This window comes from Lepisma saccharinum, chromosome 16, assembly GCF_977018435.1.
Source record: "Lepisma saccharinum chromosome 16, izLepSacc3.1, whole genome shotgun sequence".
Classification (NCBI taxonomy): domain Eukaryota; kingdom Metazoa; phylum Arthropoda; class Insecta; order Zygentoma; family Lepismatidae; genus Lepisma; species Lepisma saccharinum.
In genome coordinates this window covers 32,519,679-32,535,337 of record NC_139244.1, presented here as the reverse complement: position 1 = coordinate 32,535,337, position 15,659 = coordinate 32,519,679, and the positions used below count along the sequence as shown (strand labels likewise).

Below are 15,659 nucleotides of genomic sequence, written 5' to 3'. Positions count from 1 at the left end.
TCTTATTTCGCTTTCATTGTCTACTCTACATACATTCATTATATTTTTATTACGAATTTTGCCTATTGGCATCAACCCTGCTATGCATTTGGGTCCAACGGAAAGAAAAATAATTAAATCGATTTTTCTCGGTATCCAGATGATCAGGGAAATTGGGAAACTTTGCCATTCGGCAGGTTGAAATATATGTTTGATTATTTTGCTTCTATTTGTTTACCTTGTTGTGAAGGGTTTTTTTGAAGTTAAACTTAAGATCGTAATTTACACGTCATTTGACCATCCAATCCACATGTCCGTCGATAGAGATGTGTCGTTCGTGAACGGCCCGTTCAAAATGTAAGTCATGTGAACGAAAAGATCCGGTTCGCTGATTTCAAGCGAAGTCGTTCACGGATCAAGTGTAGCTGCGACTGCGAGTTGCTCCAGCTGTTCTGGCGGGAGATGCAAACTCCATACATTCTCTTTGAGTGGGAGCGTGGTGGGACCCGTGAACAAGATGACCGAGTCGAATGAACGGGTCATTTTTGTAATCCGGATCAACTTACTAAACGATCTGCCCACCCAACCCAGTGTAATTTCAAAATCTTTCACTAGATGTCACACCCTGCTGGAATATACTAGAGCCTCTAGAATATGGCAGTTAGTGATGGGTCGTTCGTGAACGAGTCGTTCCTTTTGAACGACTCCCTCCTGGGAGCTGTGAACTGCCCGCTCCTTCGGGGTGAACGAGCAGTTCCTCTGTGGTCGTTCCTCGTTCCTCGGAGTCGTGAGCTTTGCGTGTGTTGCCAGCCGCTCCAGCAGTTCCTGCTCGCAGTCGTTCACTCCCAAGTACCTGCGAGAGAGAGAGCGACCGTGTTTTGTTTCTGCTTGCCGTATTGTTGTGGCGGTTATCCACAGAGAAATGCGCGCAACTCTATTTATAACAACAATACAATAGCGGAACAACAAGGGAGGGAGGGAGGATTGGCTGGTTATCCACTTTTAACACTTACTGTGACATGTTTTCGCAACGTGAGAATAACTATAAAAGGAACTTCGGAAACAAGCTCCGATGAAACACACAGGGTTCCTGTTCTGTACTCTTCTTTATTCAAATGTCTTTCAATCGGCAGAACTACTATCATAGAATAGCATTCTATGCTACTATCGTAAAGAAAAGGTGGGGGCGGGAGGACTGGGGAGAGCGTGTGAATTTAAGTGCTATTATTTGCAATCCAAGTATTAGCGTTGTGTCCTCCATACTCTTATGGTTGTTTGTTTGGCCGTTTATCCAATTGCATGGACATCCGTAAGTTGAGGGGCAAGGGGGCGACGGCACCCTGAAAAATGATTTGCGGAATACAATTATATATTCAACATATATTATTTTATTTCAGTCGCAGTAACTTGTTCATTATTAGAATGGTGTAGAAGGAACATAAAAATTTCAAACTGAAGGACTGTCCCATTATTACGTGGAATATGACTCAATTGCTTCCCTCCAGAAAAAGAATACTGCGTACGTTCATGTTTAATTGTCACAGTTAATCTAACGGTACGAAAAGGTAAGCAACGAATCCAACGAGACCCGTAGCCAGAAATTTCATTTCGGGGAGGGGCTCATATCTTATCAGCAGCCGCCATCTAAATGAGAAGAAAGGGTCAGTATATTACAACTTATTATGCAAGATGTTTAATCTTGCTAAGGGAGTAAGATTAATTGCCATAATACACTATTTAAATTACACATTTGTAGGATTTCAGCCTTCAAACTTATCTAACACCAAAAAAATGTATAAGTTGAAATACATTAAGATCTTCCTCCCCTCCCCATCAGTCTTCAATGATTTCTTACCCTCACCAGTACATTGTTTCCTTCTTGCTGTGTAGGTTCTCTTCCCCTTTTTTTCATCTTGATTAGCGAAGTTCCCTCCCTCCCTAATCCTTTTCACTCAGAATAACTCCAGCAACAATCCTCCCCACCCCTTCGCTCAACTCCACGAAAAATAACGGCGAGTGTTGTCCGTCGTTCCTTTGAACGACTCCCTCAGTGAGCAAGCTCCAGTGAACTGCCTCGCAAAAGGAGCTGCATCGTTCCTTTGAACGACTCCTCGTGAACGACTCCATGCGGTGAGCGAGCTCCGGTGAACTGACTCCCGAAAAGGAACGGCCATAACCCGCCACTAATGGCAGTGTCTGCTGCCACGTTCTTTTTCTGCTGGAATCTCAAAAAAGATGCGCGTGGCAGTAGACTCGGTCTTTGTTTTATCGTGATTTCATCATGCTATGTATGCAATTACGTCTGTAACACATACTGTAAAGTTGTAGCGATTACTTTCACAAAAATGTTTTAAGATTAGGTCCCTCAGCATTCTTCTAATAATCAGTGGCGTAGCATGGGCATTTCGGGTGGGAACGCCAAGTCCGAAGGAAAGGTCAGCCCTTTTTTGGTTAATAATTTACTTATGGAATTAGTCGCCACAGGTGTTGTTTATTTGCCTGAAGTCAGCTGGGTTTGCAATAAAGCATCATCATCCATGCAGTTTTTAGCTAGAAAATTAGATGCCTCACTATGCAACAAATGTTTTGAACTCTGGTGTTTTATACCTTTCGGCATGACACAAATCATTATAAAACCTACCTGAATCACAAGCCTCTGGACAACAGTAGACGTCATTGTTGTGAATGATCCAACTAATGATTGATTTGGTTTATTTTACTTCGCTTTTCTCCCAGTTTTGGTTAATCGCGAATATGAATATGACTGATGATGATATTCATGAAGGGACACTCACAAAGAACACCCGTGCTCACCCCGGGATTCGAATCAGGGGCCTCTGTCGTCTTGGCGCGCTGTGCAAAACACTCTGACACGGAGGTGGGTGGATGATCCAACTATCGTACACTCCACTAACGTAACAGTGCCGATTAGTAATTCAGACCACTGTTTATTACATCTTGAGAATGTTGATAAACATTTTAAAATAATTTTGTCCAGAGACCATTCGATGTTAAGAGTTTTCAAATGAATGCTAAACATTTCCATTGACACAATATTAAGCAGTTACATAATAACGAAAAAATAATAACCCACAAAACTATTATTTTTTTTTATTAGTGGTAGAGCAGCCACAGGCTGAACTTCTACCACGAGGACTTCAGCAACTTATTTGACAAAAACTGTGTTGATCTTTTAGTTTTTAATGCACATCGCTGTTCGTGCGATAAAATATACAATGCAGTGGCCATTAAGAAGTGCTATATTTCAGTTTGGTAAAGTTACGTCAGTCAATATTGCGTATTGTAGCAACACATAGCACGAGTGGCACGAGCGCGAAGAACCGGGTAGAAATTCTACCGCTGTCGTCTGCTTCAGAAGGCAGGAAGGGTCACGTGAACCAATCACGTAGCCCTCTGCTCCATACGCGGGCGTAAGAGAGAGCATTTGGGCGCGTGCTTTAGAGATCCAAGCTTTCCCTCCAGAAAGGCAGCAAGGAATATAGGGTCCTTGTACGCCGAACCTGCTCGGCGTCCGGCCAGGAAAGGCATTGCAAGAAAATGCTATAACGAGTGTTGTTAGTGGAGCGTTGCAAGCGGATCGCGAAAAATAGCTATTATAATGCCATGAAGGTCAGACATATATGAAATTAGTCAAGATTTACTTTATATTTACAGCATTTACGCATTTTTGAAAATTTAAATCTGGGAACGCCGGGCGTACGGGCGTACTATAACGCTACGCCACTGCTAATAATAAACCTAAATGCTCTCGTAGTTTGGTTAGGTTCTGTTAGCATTAAAATAATATCGCTAAATGCTTTCTAAAGAAAAAGATTCTAAATTGCCTGTACATTCATTCCCACTAATCATATACTTGCATTTCTCTCGTCTTAATCAGTTCTTAAGATTTGTAACATACTCTTAGCAGACGAATTACGTGGCAGCAGCAAATTTGACGCTTAATCTTACTGCTGACACGTGCGTGGCAGCAGACTCGGCCCTAGAATATACACTTAGCAAATAATGTTTATATTCCCACTAGATGGCAGGAATAATAAAATAGTTATTCTCTGCAATAATGAGGTAAATTAATGAACTGTGCCAAATGTAAATGAAAATAAATAGTATATTAATGAGTTTATTAAATTTTTACTATAATACATGCACTTTCTTGCCAAATATGTCATAAATCTTTCAACACAAGAAAGCTACCGATGGTAGTTTCTTTAGACGAGGAAGTTAGGGTCGGCTATTCTCTTTTTCGAGCATACTTACCTGGCGTAGGGGCTACCGTGATCAGCAAGCCGGTATCCCTGGGGTGAGGCTCTTCCATTGCACTTCGGTTGGGCTGATCCCCGCGAATATCCCAAACGTGGATATCTCGGGCGCGTAATATTTGGTAGTAGGGACTGCGTTCGCGCCGTCCCTGAAAACTCAAATTGAACAATAGTAAACTTGTTTACAAAGTACATAAAAATTTGCTCAACGTCGTATTCTTTGAATAGCTTGGAATTGGAATACCTTGCCTGCCTGATCCGTCCTTGGTGAGTGTAAAGAAAAGGGTGGTATTGGTATTCCCGTTCTAATTACATATTTCTATATTTGATCGCTTAGTTTATAGATCTAAAGACGTTACCTATTTAGACCGTTAAATTAGCAGCGATGGTGAGATGGAAAGAACAGAGAGGAAACCCCAATTTCCTTCATGAAATGCAGTGGCGAACCATGCTGTCTCTGGAAGGGTAGTATGTTAAATTAGAGCCTCTAGAAAATAAAAGATAATATATTGCCTGAATATCATCTTCTGTTGTTCGAATAAGTCGGGATAGGGATTGAAAAGGATAATGTAGTGATTAACGCTCTCGACTTATAATCAAGAAGTAGAAGGTTCGATTGAGATTCAGATTCTACTTTAATCTAGTCTCGATTAGATATCTGAGAATGAAGGCGCTTCTGTCTCGAAGGTCAGAAAACAGTGACGATGGGACTCGATGTTCTGACTACGCGTCAACGAATGAAAAAGCCGTTCTGTCAGGCCTAGCCCTCTTACATTTGTTACATTAAAGCTGCTTGTAAAAAATATTTGCTACTTCAATAACAGTATATGTAAATGTTTCTCGCATCAAAGAAATGGATAATTTGATGGTCACTTAGTATTTATTTATTTTTAATGCTGATCTCCGCGGGGGATTGGTTGTAACAGCGTGCTACGACAAGGGCCTCATGTTCGAATCCCCGTCTGGGCATATGTGTTCTTTGTGAGTGTCCCTTGTCAATGTCGTCATATCATCGCTCATCTTCATCTTCCCAATTAGCCAAAAATGGCAGAAAGCCAAGTAAAATAAACTAAATCTATCAATCAATTGTTTCTTTTTAACTCTTTTAGGCACACAATTCTTCTTCAACACGCGACTTTTTTAAAAATATATAATATGATTTAGAAAATGATGAAATGCTAAATGAGAACACGGACACCTTTCTGTGTAACACACCAACCAAAAAAGATTCAGAAACATGGATTTTCTCAATACGTTTGCAATGTGCTTTGCCCCCTTTTAAAAGTAGCGCGTTTTCAGTTATGTCACTAATAATGAAAGGAAATTTCGCCTCAATATCCCTTTCCTCAGTGCGTCATGCCATAATTCATCTGAAGTGAGGGATGGAAACTGCAGCAAAACTCATCACGAAGTTTCACGGCATTTGCTGTGTGAAACAATTTTCGCATTTTTTTTTAAAAAAAGCAACCACACAATATACCAATTTATTATCACTTTCGATTTCCGTACCCAAAGGCGACCAAGGTGGCTGCCCGGGGCGTCAAACCGGGAAATTTCACTTGAATAGCACCAAAATCTTATTTGTGATCACATAAACAAGGATATTTATTTTAAAAGACTTAAATTTGTGTAGAGAATAATTACTTGAAGTTACTGCTGCATATCATAATAAGTACATTGCAAAATCATGTAGCTCATACCTACAATAGCTAAAGGTGTTCTTTAACGGGAACAGTAAAAAAAATAAGGCTGTTATTTTTCGTCATTAACACCGTAAATATATAACATGATCTTGTTTATATTGTAAGAAAGTAGGGGGCGGGGGACGCGGTGGAAAGTATGGGGTGCAAAATATCCACCTCGTCCGGGTAAAATTTTTATCTCGAGCTGCCCCTGTCCATACCTAGTGAGGGCGCTAGACTTCTGATCTGAATGGACCACACTGTGTGAATGCGAACTATACCCGCGAAGCCCTTCTAGGCCTATTTTGAAAAATAAAAATATATACACCTTCAATTCCTTGTAAAATTATATACATTACAACCAACATAATTATTACCCCCTTGTTTCGTGCCTTCCCGATGGCATAGTCATACTGTCATCGCCTTGTAATCAACGGTCCCGGATTCGATACCTGGTGGAGGCAAATAGTGATCCGAATTCACTTTAAACGCGTGCACCCCTAGCTTCGAGCACTGGTTATTACTATATCATGAGGAAAGCTCAAACTGAATAAGAAAGATGCCATTAAGAAATGTTGTTCGTTTTCATGTTCTCATGCCCTATGAAAGTTTATGGTGCCATTCAGAAAAAGTTGACTTGACCACTTGCAAATTCTAGATCTGCCCATGTGTACAGTGAACGCACTTCGAGCTCCTACGGAGGGAGCAAGGAATCATAGCGGTATCCCCCCCCCCCCCATGTAGGGTTACCAGACGTCCTATGTCCGGCGTCTGGGAGGAATTTGAAAAATATCATAAATGTCCTACATTTTGAGCGTCACATAATATTAATTAGGAAAATACGTAACAGAAAAAAGTCATGCAAATTACAAGTCTATGGACTGCGCTTCCAAACTCAATAGTGAAATTTATTTTGATTCAGTCATTGCACAAAAAGAATAAAGTTTGTCCTACTTTTAAACAAACGGGAAAACGGAAGCAATTAATGAACAAAGTCTTGGGACCACTTTCTGATAACGTCACTGTTCAATGCCTGAGCAGAATTTCTTGCCTTAGGGTCTTGGTTTGGTTTGATTTGGTGTTTTAAGTCCACTTTATGCACAGTAAGGCTCGGGACTGGACCTACAGTTTAAAGTGGGATCCGAACCACTATGTGTCTCAACCGGGTATCGAACCCGGGACCCCTTGATTACAAGGCGATGACGGCCTTAGGGTCTATACTGATGTTGCCCATTCTTATTCAATATTCAATATAATTTGATTGTAAAGCAGGGGTATAGAGAAAAAAGATATTCAGGGTGTCTGCCAGTCAAGAAAGTCATGGAAGTCAAGAAAAAGTAAAAAATCAACAAGTAGGCCAAGAAGTCACTAAAAAGGCAATAAATTATTCTTGTGGTCAAGACTTTTTGCTATTGATTGGTTGATTTAGTTTATTTTACTTCACTTTTTTCTGTCCCTTTGGCTAATCGCGAAGATGAGGAGGAATGATGATAAGATAAGATGGATGAATGGATAGTCATAAACATATAGGGACAACCGACACATACCCCACATAAGATTATACTGGCTGGGAGTCCAGATGCCAAAGCCTCGCTTGTCTGCCAAACACAGTTCAGGATTCATTAATACGAAATAGCAGATCTAATTCTCTTCTTAAATTCAGCTTCAGTTTTCATCTTAACTGCCCCTTTGGTAGTGATTTTCTTTAAATAAATATTTATTTTCTTAATTACTAATTCCCAACTTTACCTAAGTAGGATCTAGAAAAGTCCACAAAAAGTTAAGATTTCTGGATGTATTATTTTGGTAGACACCCTGTTATTGAACTAAAAACTACCCAAGATGAAACCATTTTAAATTACAGTAATTGCTGAATATTCGTTTGCCATTAAAGGTCATAATTCAAATGTTGAGAGAGTAATTTCATTACCATCAGCACAACAGACTCACGAGAGAATTATTTTCTCATAAAGTCTGTAAAATATTTGGTATTGGTCCCTATAATTTCAACGAGTTTGACTGTCCACTCTAACATCAATATATAGTTTGACTAAACCTGAAATTTTGATAAAAATTGTCTCCTCTGGAAAGTACCACTTAAATCAAGTAGTAAGAGGTGCATTGATTAGTATGATTGCAAGTTTTGAAATTTTGCATTTAAACATTTGTTGGGAAATAATTTTTTAAAAACTGAAAAGTGTCATTCTTCAACTACTTCCTAACGTGTTCTATAGAAATTTGTTTTATTTATTGAGAATGTGTTCCATCCTACATTTTGACTTAATGTCCTACATTTTGGGACAGCATGTCCTACATTTCCCTTACAGTGATCTGGTAACCCTACCCCCATGGCAATTTCTAGGTCAGACCAGCATGAATTTAGACGTCGATGAATTTGCAGATATAATTCTTCATGTGACAAGTATGCACTTTTTATTTAATTATCTATATTGAAGAAACTAATAAAAATATATAGTTACATTGAACTTTATTATTTTTATTGTCTCTCGCCAAATTTTCAAGTTAATTGCTTGGCTCTTCTTCCTTTTAGCTGATAGAAACAATCCTCTTTTCTTTCTTGGTGGTGCATATATTCTTATTTAATTTTGATTAGGGCTTGAAATGGAAATTGTTAGCTGGGGAGATGTTTTGTTGAGCGTTAGGGTTAGCTGGGGGTACAGCGCTGTAGCTGGGGGATGCTCCTATGGTTTAACATGGTGACAATGAGACAACTGGGGGGAAGCTTTGCAAAAAAAAAAAATTGCTAGTTGGATTGAGACGTTCTTACTTTTACCAGTTAAAAACATTTTCATAAAGCAACTGCCATCTAGAATAATTTCAATAGGCATTTCTCACTCACTGCTTTGTACCCCTGTTGATTCATTCAAGTATCCCCCCCTCTAACTATCCTCAAACTAGACAAAGCATCCATTCAGCTAGAATTTTCCACTTTGAGCACTGGTCGCAATTAGAGAAAATGTGTCAGGTAATTTTCCAACTTTACTTAATGATGAAGGACATAATTTGAGGATAATTGAAAACCAAAAATTAAAATTTAAATACGATATCAAGATATATTGTTTCTTTTATGAAATATCAACGATTATGAAAAAAAAATGCTAGTTTTCCGCCAGTAATATTCTATATTTGAGGCTTTGAGCGCGTTAGTTACGCTACTGTTTGAAACGCTTAACTTGTTTATTCCACGAAACAGACAAACCCATGGGCGTCGCCAGAAATTTTTGCAGGGGCGGAGTCGGCCAAATGATAAAAGTTGAATAGCAGAAAAAAATAACAATGAGTATTATTATCGTGGTTATAAATGTCATTATACAATAATAAATATTATAAACTTATAAAAACAAATTTTATTGGAAATAAAAAAAAATATTATTATATAAATGTGGAGACTAGATCCACCAAACGAGTGAATAACAGCACAACTATTTTTCATTAATTATTTTGCATTTTATGCAGTTAGTATCTGAAATGCATTTTGATATTAACTATTGCAGGTCTTGTTCAAGAAAAGGCTTTAAATGTTAGGGGAATTTTTTGTACATAAAGTTTGTTGTGTGACCTCTCACCTACAACTGTAATTACTAGAATTATGAAAACTGTGGAATCATTTGTTCTTTGGATGAATATAACCTTGTTCCTGTATTTTTCACTCAGTTTTTCTATCCAATGCATTTTTACTTTGATTTTTCTATTCAAATACTAACTAAGTTAACTTTATTTATGTTCTTAACAATAAGAGTAACAAACTTCCGGCTCTCTTGTATCTTTTAATGAACTATGCCAATTTCCAGGGAGGGTCCACCGACCCATTCGACCCCCCCCACCCCACCCTCCCAACGCCCATGGAAAAACCGTTGCTGATTACCAGCGTGTGAAAAATATCTTTGGGTGGAGTATCTTTGCTTCGGAGGCCATCTGGACGAGGGCTTTTGTGTGTGCATGATTGTATTTCAGCTTATACTTAACCTAATCAATTTGTATTAAATGTGCTCATTGTTGCTGTAGCTACCTTCCAGACAGTTTGGGAGTTGAGTAAACATTGCATGATTTGTGTAGCAGAGTGTCTACATACGTACTAGACCATTCTCTCACATTCGCTACGAGACTCGGCGGCAAGCGCCCCGGCGTCAGGGCTTGTCTTTCCCGGTGAACGGAGTCCGCGGCAGTTGCACGCTACAGTCTGTTTTTTTCGCTCTCTTTCCCTTTCTGTTGACGTTGCAGACTGAAGTTGTGTTGTGCCGTGTCCGTGGGTTGAAGATTGTGACTTAATATGGCACCACAAAAGTTTTACAACAAAGGATTTATCTTGTCGAGTGTTACTTCGGAAAGAGGAATTGTGGAGAAGTGCGACGACGTTTTGCAAAGAAATTTCCTGGTGTTCCAGTTCCACATAGGACCACTATATTAAATCTCGTAAAAAAGTTTAAAGTAACAGGGCCAGTTCTGAATAAAAGTGGAAAGAAAAACCTACGTGTACTTACTGAGGAAAAACTCGATGAGATAGGACAAAAGGTTAGAACAGTCTCCTGAGAAATATATCCGCCGCCTCTCACAAGAAACGGGTGTTTCAAAAAACACAGCATTTAGAGCTGCTAAAATTCTAAAATCTAAAAATAAAAATAAATAAATCTAAAAAATAAAGTATACAAAGACAATCCGCACACCATCCGTGAGTTAAAAAGAGAGTATTGTACGAGAAATCGGGAGAATTACAGTAGACGAACTTGCACGTGTAAATGCCAATTTCCTTCGGAGATGCCAGGAATGTGTTGCAGCAGAGGGACATCATTTTCAACACCTTCCGTAGTCAAGGTTAGTACACAATATGAAAATTGTAATTTTAATAGCTGACTCTAGCGACTGTCGCGGACCCGTTCACCGGGAAATACAAGCTCTGACGCTGGGCCACTTGCCGCAGTCTTGTAACGAATGTCAGGAAATGCTCTGTATTTTAGCTGCTGGGGTTTGCGTGTCATCGGGAGAGAAATAAACAATACTCCAGTTCATACACATTACGCAAACAGCAATCACAGATTATGTCAATTGATAAATTATATAATAACTGCAACATACCTAGTAATTATGCAAACATGGATATTTGTGTGCTCATTTAGATAAGATAAGATAAGATAAGATAAGATTTATTTCCATCCACTTGATCATATGAGTACAAATAGCACTATAATATGAGATAGGTCAATTACATGTATAATTTTGAGTACAAAGGAATTAACACATACTTAAGCATATTAAAAAGTATAAAGAGTATAAAATAAAATTACATGTATGATTTTGAGTACAAAGGAATTAACACATACTTATGCATATTAAAAAGTATAAGAGAGTATGGAATAACATAGAAAATAGAAGAAAAATCAAAGGTTATGACTATAAGTGAAAATAAAAATAGAAGAAAAGTCAAAGGTTATGTCTATTAATGAAAAATATGATCTAAGTACTCCTCTGTGCTATAAAACAAATACTTCATAAGCAAGCTTTTTACTGTTATTTTAAATTTGGTTGGATTATGATTCTTGAATTCCTCTGGCAGCTTGTTATAGAGTTTTACACCTTGAAATCCTAGACCACTATGTGTTTTGGATGTGCGGACAGTAGAAAGGTGGAGGGAGTTATGCATACGAGTGCTGTACTTGTGTATGTCCAGATTTTTTGAGAAGATTTTAGAATTTGTATGAATAAAGTACAACGTTTCTAATATGTACAAACATGGAAGAGGTAATATTTGAAATTCATTGAGAATTTGTTTTGTTGGGTTTGAGAGGGATACATTCTTCATAATATTTAATATGCGTTTTTGCCAAATAAAAATTTTCTGCATTTTGGGTGAACTGCCCCAGAAAGAGATACCATATGTGAGTACAGGTTGAATCTGTCCAAAATATACTGTCGTTAAATCATTCAAAGTTAAAACATTTCTCAAAATTCTCATCATGTAGCAGAGCCTGCTTAACTTTTGAGTTAAATTAGTAATTTGCATGTCCCAAGACAGGTATGTGTCTATCCATACTCCTAAGAATTTTATTGCATTGCATTCTTTGACAACTTCATTGTTAATAATTACATTTAAGTTTTTTATTTGTTTTGCTGGATTAAAATTTATTAGAACTGTTTTATTAACATTCAGGGAAAGCTTGTTGTTGTTTAGCCAGGTGTTTAGTTGTGTTGTTGTTGAAATGGAATTCTTTTGAAATTGCTCATATTCCAGGCTTTTTACTATGATATTTGTATCATCCGCAAAAAGTATTGTTTGAGAGACTGATAAAGTTTCTGGAAGATCATTTATGTAGAGTAAAAATAAAACTGTTCCTAGAATTGAGCCTTGCGGTACACCTGTATTGAGGAACAGTTGGTCTGATTTGATTTTGTTAATATCTACATACTGATGTGAACCATTTCATGTACATTGAACAATTAAGTCTTAGTTGCTAGGGGAAAAAATACATACCAGTGTAAATACAGCTCTTGTTTGATTCCAAGACAGAATAGTTACGACTTGTTTAATAAGCATTCACTCTCAATCTCTCCATTCAAAGGCACGAGTGAAAATGATCTAGTTTAAACCTCAAATGAAATTCAGAAGCATGCAGTGGGAGTGTTTTAAACTTCCTTCGTCTCATTCTCCCTAAGGGATTGCTCAGTATTGACACGTTTCCAGATAATGGATCCTTCTCGAAAGGTTTGTAGGTGTGCAACATCCGCTTTTACCTGTAATCAAGGCTGCAGTCGAGAGTATATGCCATATACCCTCTGGTTAACCTTAGTCATACCGCATTACAATGTGCATACATTCTACTTTAATTTTGGCTTTTTACTATGATATTTGTATCATCCGCAAAAAGTATTGTTTGAGAGACTGATAAAGTTTCTGGAAGATCATTTATGTAGAGTAAAAATAAAACTGTTCCTAGAATTGAGCCTTGCGGTACACCTGTATTGAGGAACAGTTGGTCTGATTTGATTTTGTTAATATCTACATACTGATGTGAACCATTTCATGTACATTGAACAATTAAGTCTTAGTTGCTAGGGGAAAAAATACATACCAGTGTAAATACAGCTCTTGTTTGATTCCAAGACAGAATAGTTACGACTTGTTTAATAAGCATTCACTCTCAATCTCTCCATTCAAAGGCACGAGTGAAAATGATCTAGTTTAAACCTCAAATGAAATTCAGAAGCATGCAGTGGGAGTGTTTTAAACTTCCTTCGTCTCATTCTCCCTAAGGGATTGCTCAGTATTGACACGTTTCCAGATAATGGATCCTTCTCGAAAGGTTTGTAGGTGTGCAACATCCGCTTTTACCTGTAATCAAGGCTGCAGTCGAGAGTATATGCCATATACCCTCTGGTTAACCTTAGTCATACCGCATTACAATGTGCATACATTCTACTTTAATTTTGGCTTTTTACTATGATATTTGTATCATCCGCAAAAAGTATTGTTTGAGAGACTGATAAAGTTTCTGGAAGATCATTTATGTAGAGTAAAAATAAAACTGTTCCTAGAATTGAGCCTTGCGGTACACCTGTATTGAGGAACAGTTGGTCTGATTTGATTTTGTTAATATCTACATACTGATGTGAACCATTTCATGTACATTGAACAATTAAGTCTTAGTTGCTAGGGGAAAAAATACATACCAGTGTAAATACAGCTCTTGTTTGATTCCAAGACAGAATAGTTACGACTTGTTTAATAAGCATTCACTCTCAATCTCTCCATTCAAAGGCACGAGTGAAAATGATCTAGTTTAAACCTCAAATGAAATTCAGAAGCATGCAGTGGGAGTGTTTTAAACTTCCTTCGTCTCATTCTCCCTAAGGGATTGCTCAGTATTGACACGTTTCCAGATAATGGATCCTTCTCGAAAGGTTTGTAGGTGTGCAACATCCGCTTTTACCTGTAATCAAGGCTGCAGTCGAGAGTATATGCCATATACCCTCTGGTTAACCTTAGTCATACCGCATTACAATGTGCATACATTCTACTTTAATTTTGGCTTTTTACTATGATATTTGTATCATCCGCAAAAAGTATTGTTTGAGAGACTGATAAAGTTTCTGGAAGATCATTTATGTAGAGTAAAAATAAAACTGGTCCTAGAATTGAGCCTTGCGGTACACCTGTATTGAGGAACAGTTGGTCTGATTTGATTTTGTTAATATCTACATACTGATGTGAACCATTTTATGTACATTGAACAATTAAGTCTTAGTTGCTAGGGGAAAAAATACATACCAGTGTAAATACAGCTCTTGTTTGATTCCAAGACAGAATAGTTACGACTTGTTTAATAAGCATTCACTCTCAATCTCTCCATTCAAAGGCACGAGTGAAAATGATCTAGTTTAAACCTCAAATGAAATTCAGAAGCATGCAGTGGGAGTGTTTTAAACTTCCTTCGTCTCATTCTCCCTAAGGGATTGCTCAGTATTGACACGTTTCCAGATAATGGATCCTTCTCGAAAGGTTTGTAGGTGTGCAACATCCGCTTTTACCTGTAATCAAGGCTGCAGTCGAGAGTATATGCCATATACCCTCTGGTTAACCTTAGTCATACCGCATTACAATGTGCATACATTCTACTTTAATTTTGGCTTTTTACTATGATATTTGTATCATCCGCAAAAAGTATTGTTTGAGAGACTGATAAAGTTTCTGGAAGATCATTTATGTAGAGTAAAAATAAAACTGGTCCTAGAATTGAGCCTTGCGGTACACCTGTATTGAGGAACAGTTGGTCTGATTTGATTTTGTTAATATCTACATACTGATGTGAACCATTTTATGTACATTGAACAATTAAGTCTTAGTTGCTAGGGGAAAAAATACATACCAGTGTAAATACAGCTCTTGTTTGATTCCAAGACAGAATAGTTACGACTTGTTTAATAAGCATTCACTCTCAATCTCTCCATTCAACGGCACGAGTGAAAATGATCTAGTTTAAACCTCAAATGAAATTCAGAAGCATGCAGTGGGAGTGTTTTAAACTTCCTTCGTCTCATTCTCCCTAAGGGATTGCTCAGTATTGACACGTTTCCAGATAATGGATCCTTCTCGAAAGGTTTGTAGGTGTGCAACATCCGCTTTTACCTGTAATCAAGGCTGCAGTCGAGAGTATATGCCATATACCCTCTGGTTAACCTTAGTCATACCGCATTACAATGTGCATACATTCTACTTTAATTTCGTTTATATATTCATTTATCGAATTGGGCCTATACTCCAGTGAGTTTAGGCCAGGGTTGTTAAAGGTCCAGGAATTTTAAACAAATTCAATTCCGGTCCAGGAGAGAAAATCAGCAAGCGGGAATGGGTTCTGGACCATAAAGAATTTTTTGCTGTAAAGTATTTCAATTCGGTCCGGGAACATTTTTTTCCAGATCAATTTAAATACGGTCCAGGAATATTTTTTCAGATTGAATTTAAATTTGGTCCGGGAACCTTTCTTCTGGCTCAATTTAATATGGTCCAGGAATCTTTTTCAATGAAACACAACGCAACTTGGATCGAAATTAAATTGTGTGAGAAAAAAGATCCTCGTCCTGTTACGGAACCAAATAGAACCCATTAGAATGATAGATTTCTGGATCCTTAACAATTCTAGGGTTGTTAATTTCCAGGAATTGTAAATAAATTCAATTCCCATCCGGAAGAGAAAATCAGCAAGTGTAA

At 37.9% G+C, this 15,659-nt stretch overlaps 1 protein-coding gene and 1 non-coding gene across 2 annotated transcripts in view; both read left to right on the top strand.

The window, feature by feature from the left end:
- The first annotated feature begins 633 nt into the window (after positions 1-633).
- The window catches only part of LOC146000546 (luciferin 4-monooxygenase-like), a 31,883-nt gene continuing 16,857 nt past the window's right edge, over positions 634-15,659 (top strand). Inside the window, exon 1 of the mRNA XM_083138293.1 lies at positions 634-828. Coding sequence (XP_082994419.1) covers positions 634-828 — 195 coding nt within the window. The remainder of the gene's footprint in view (positions 829-15,659) is intronic.
- Positions 4,247-4,409, top strand: LOC146000639 (U1 spliceosomal RNA). The gene has a single exon (XR_014443513.1). It is a non-coding gene; the product is annotated as a U1 spliceosomal RNA (small nuclear RNA).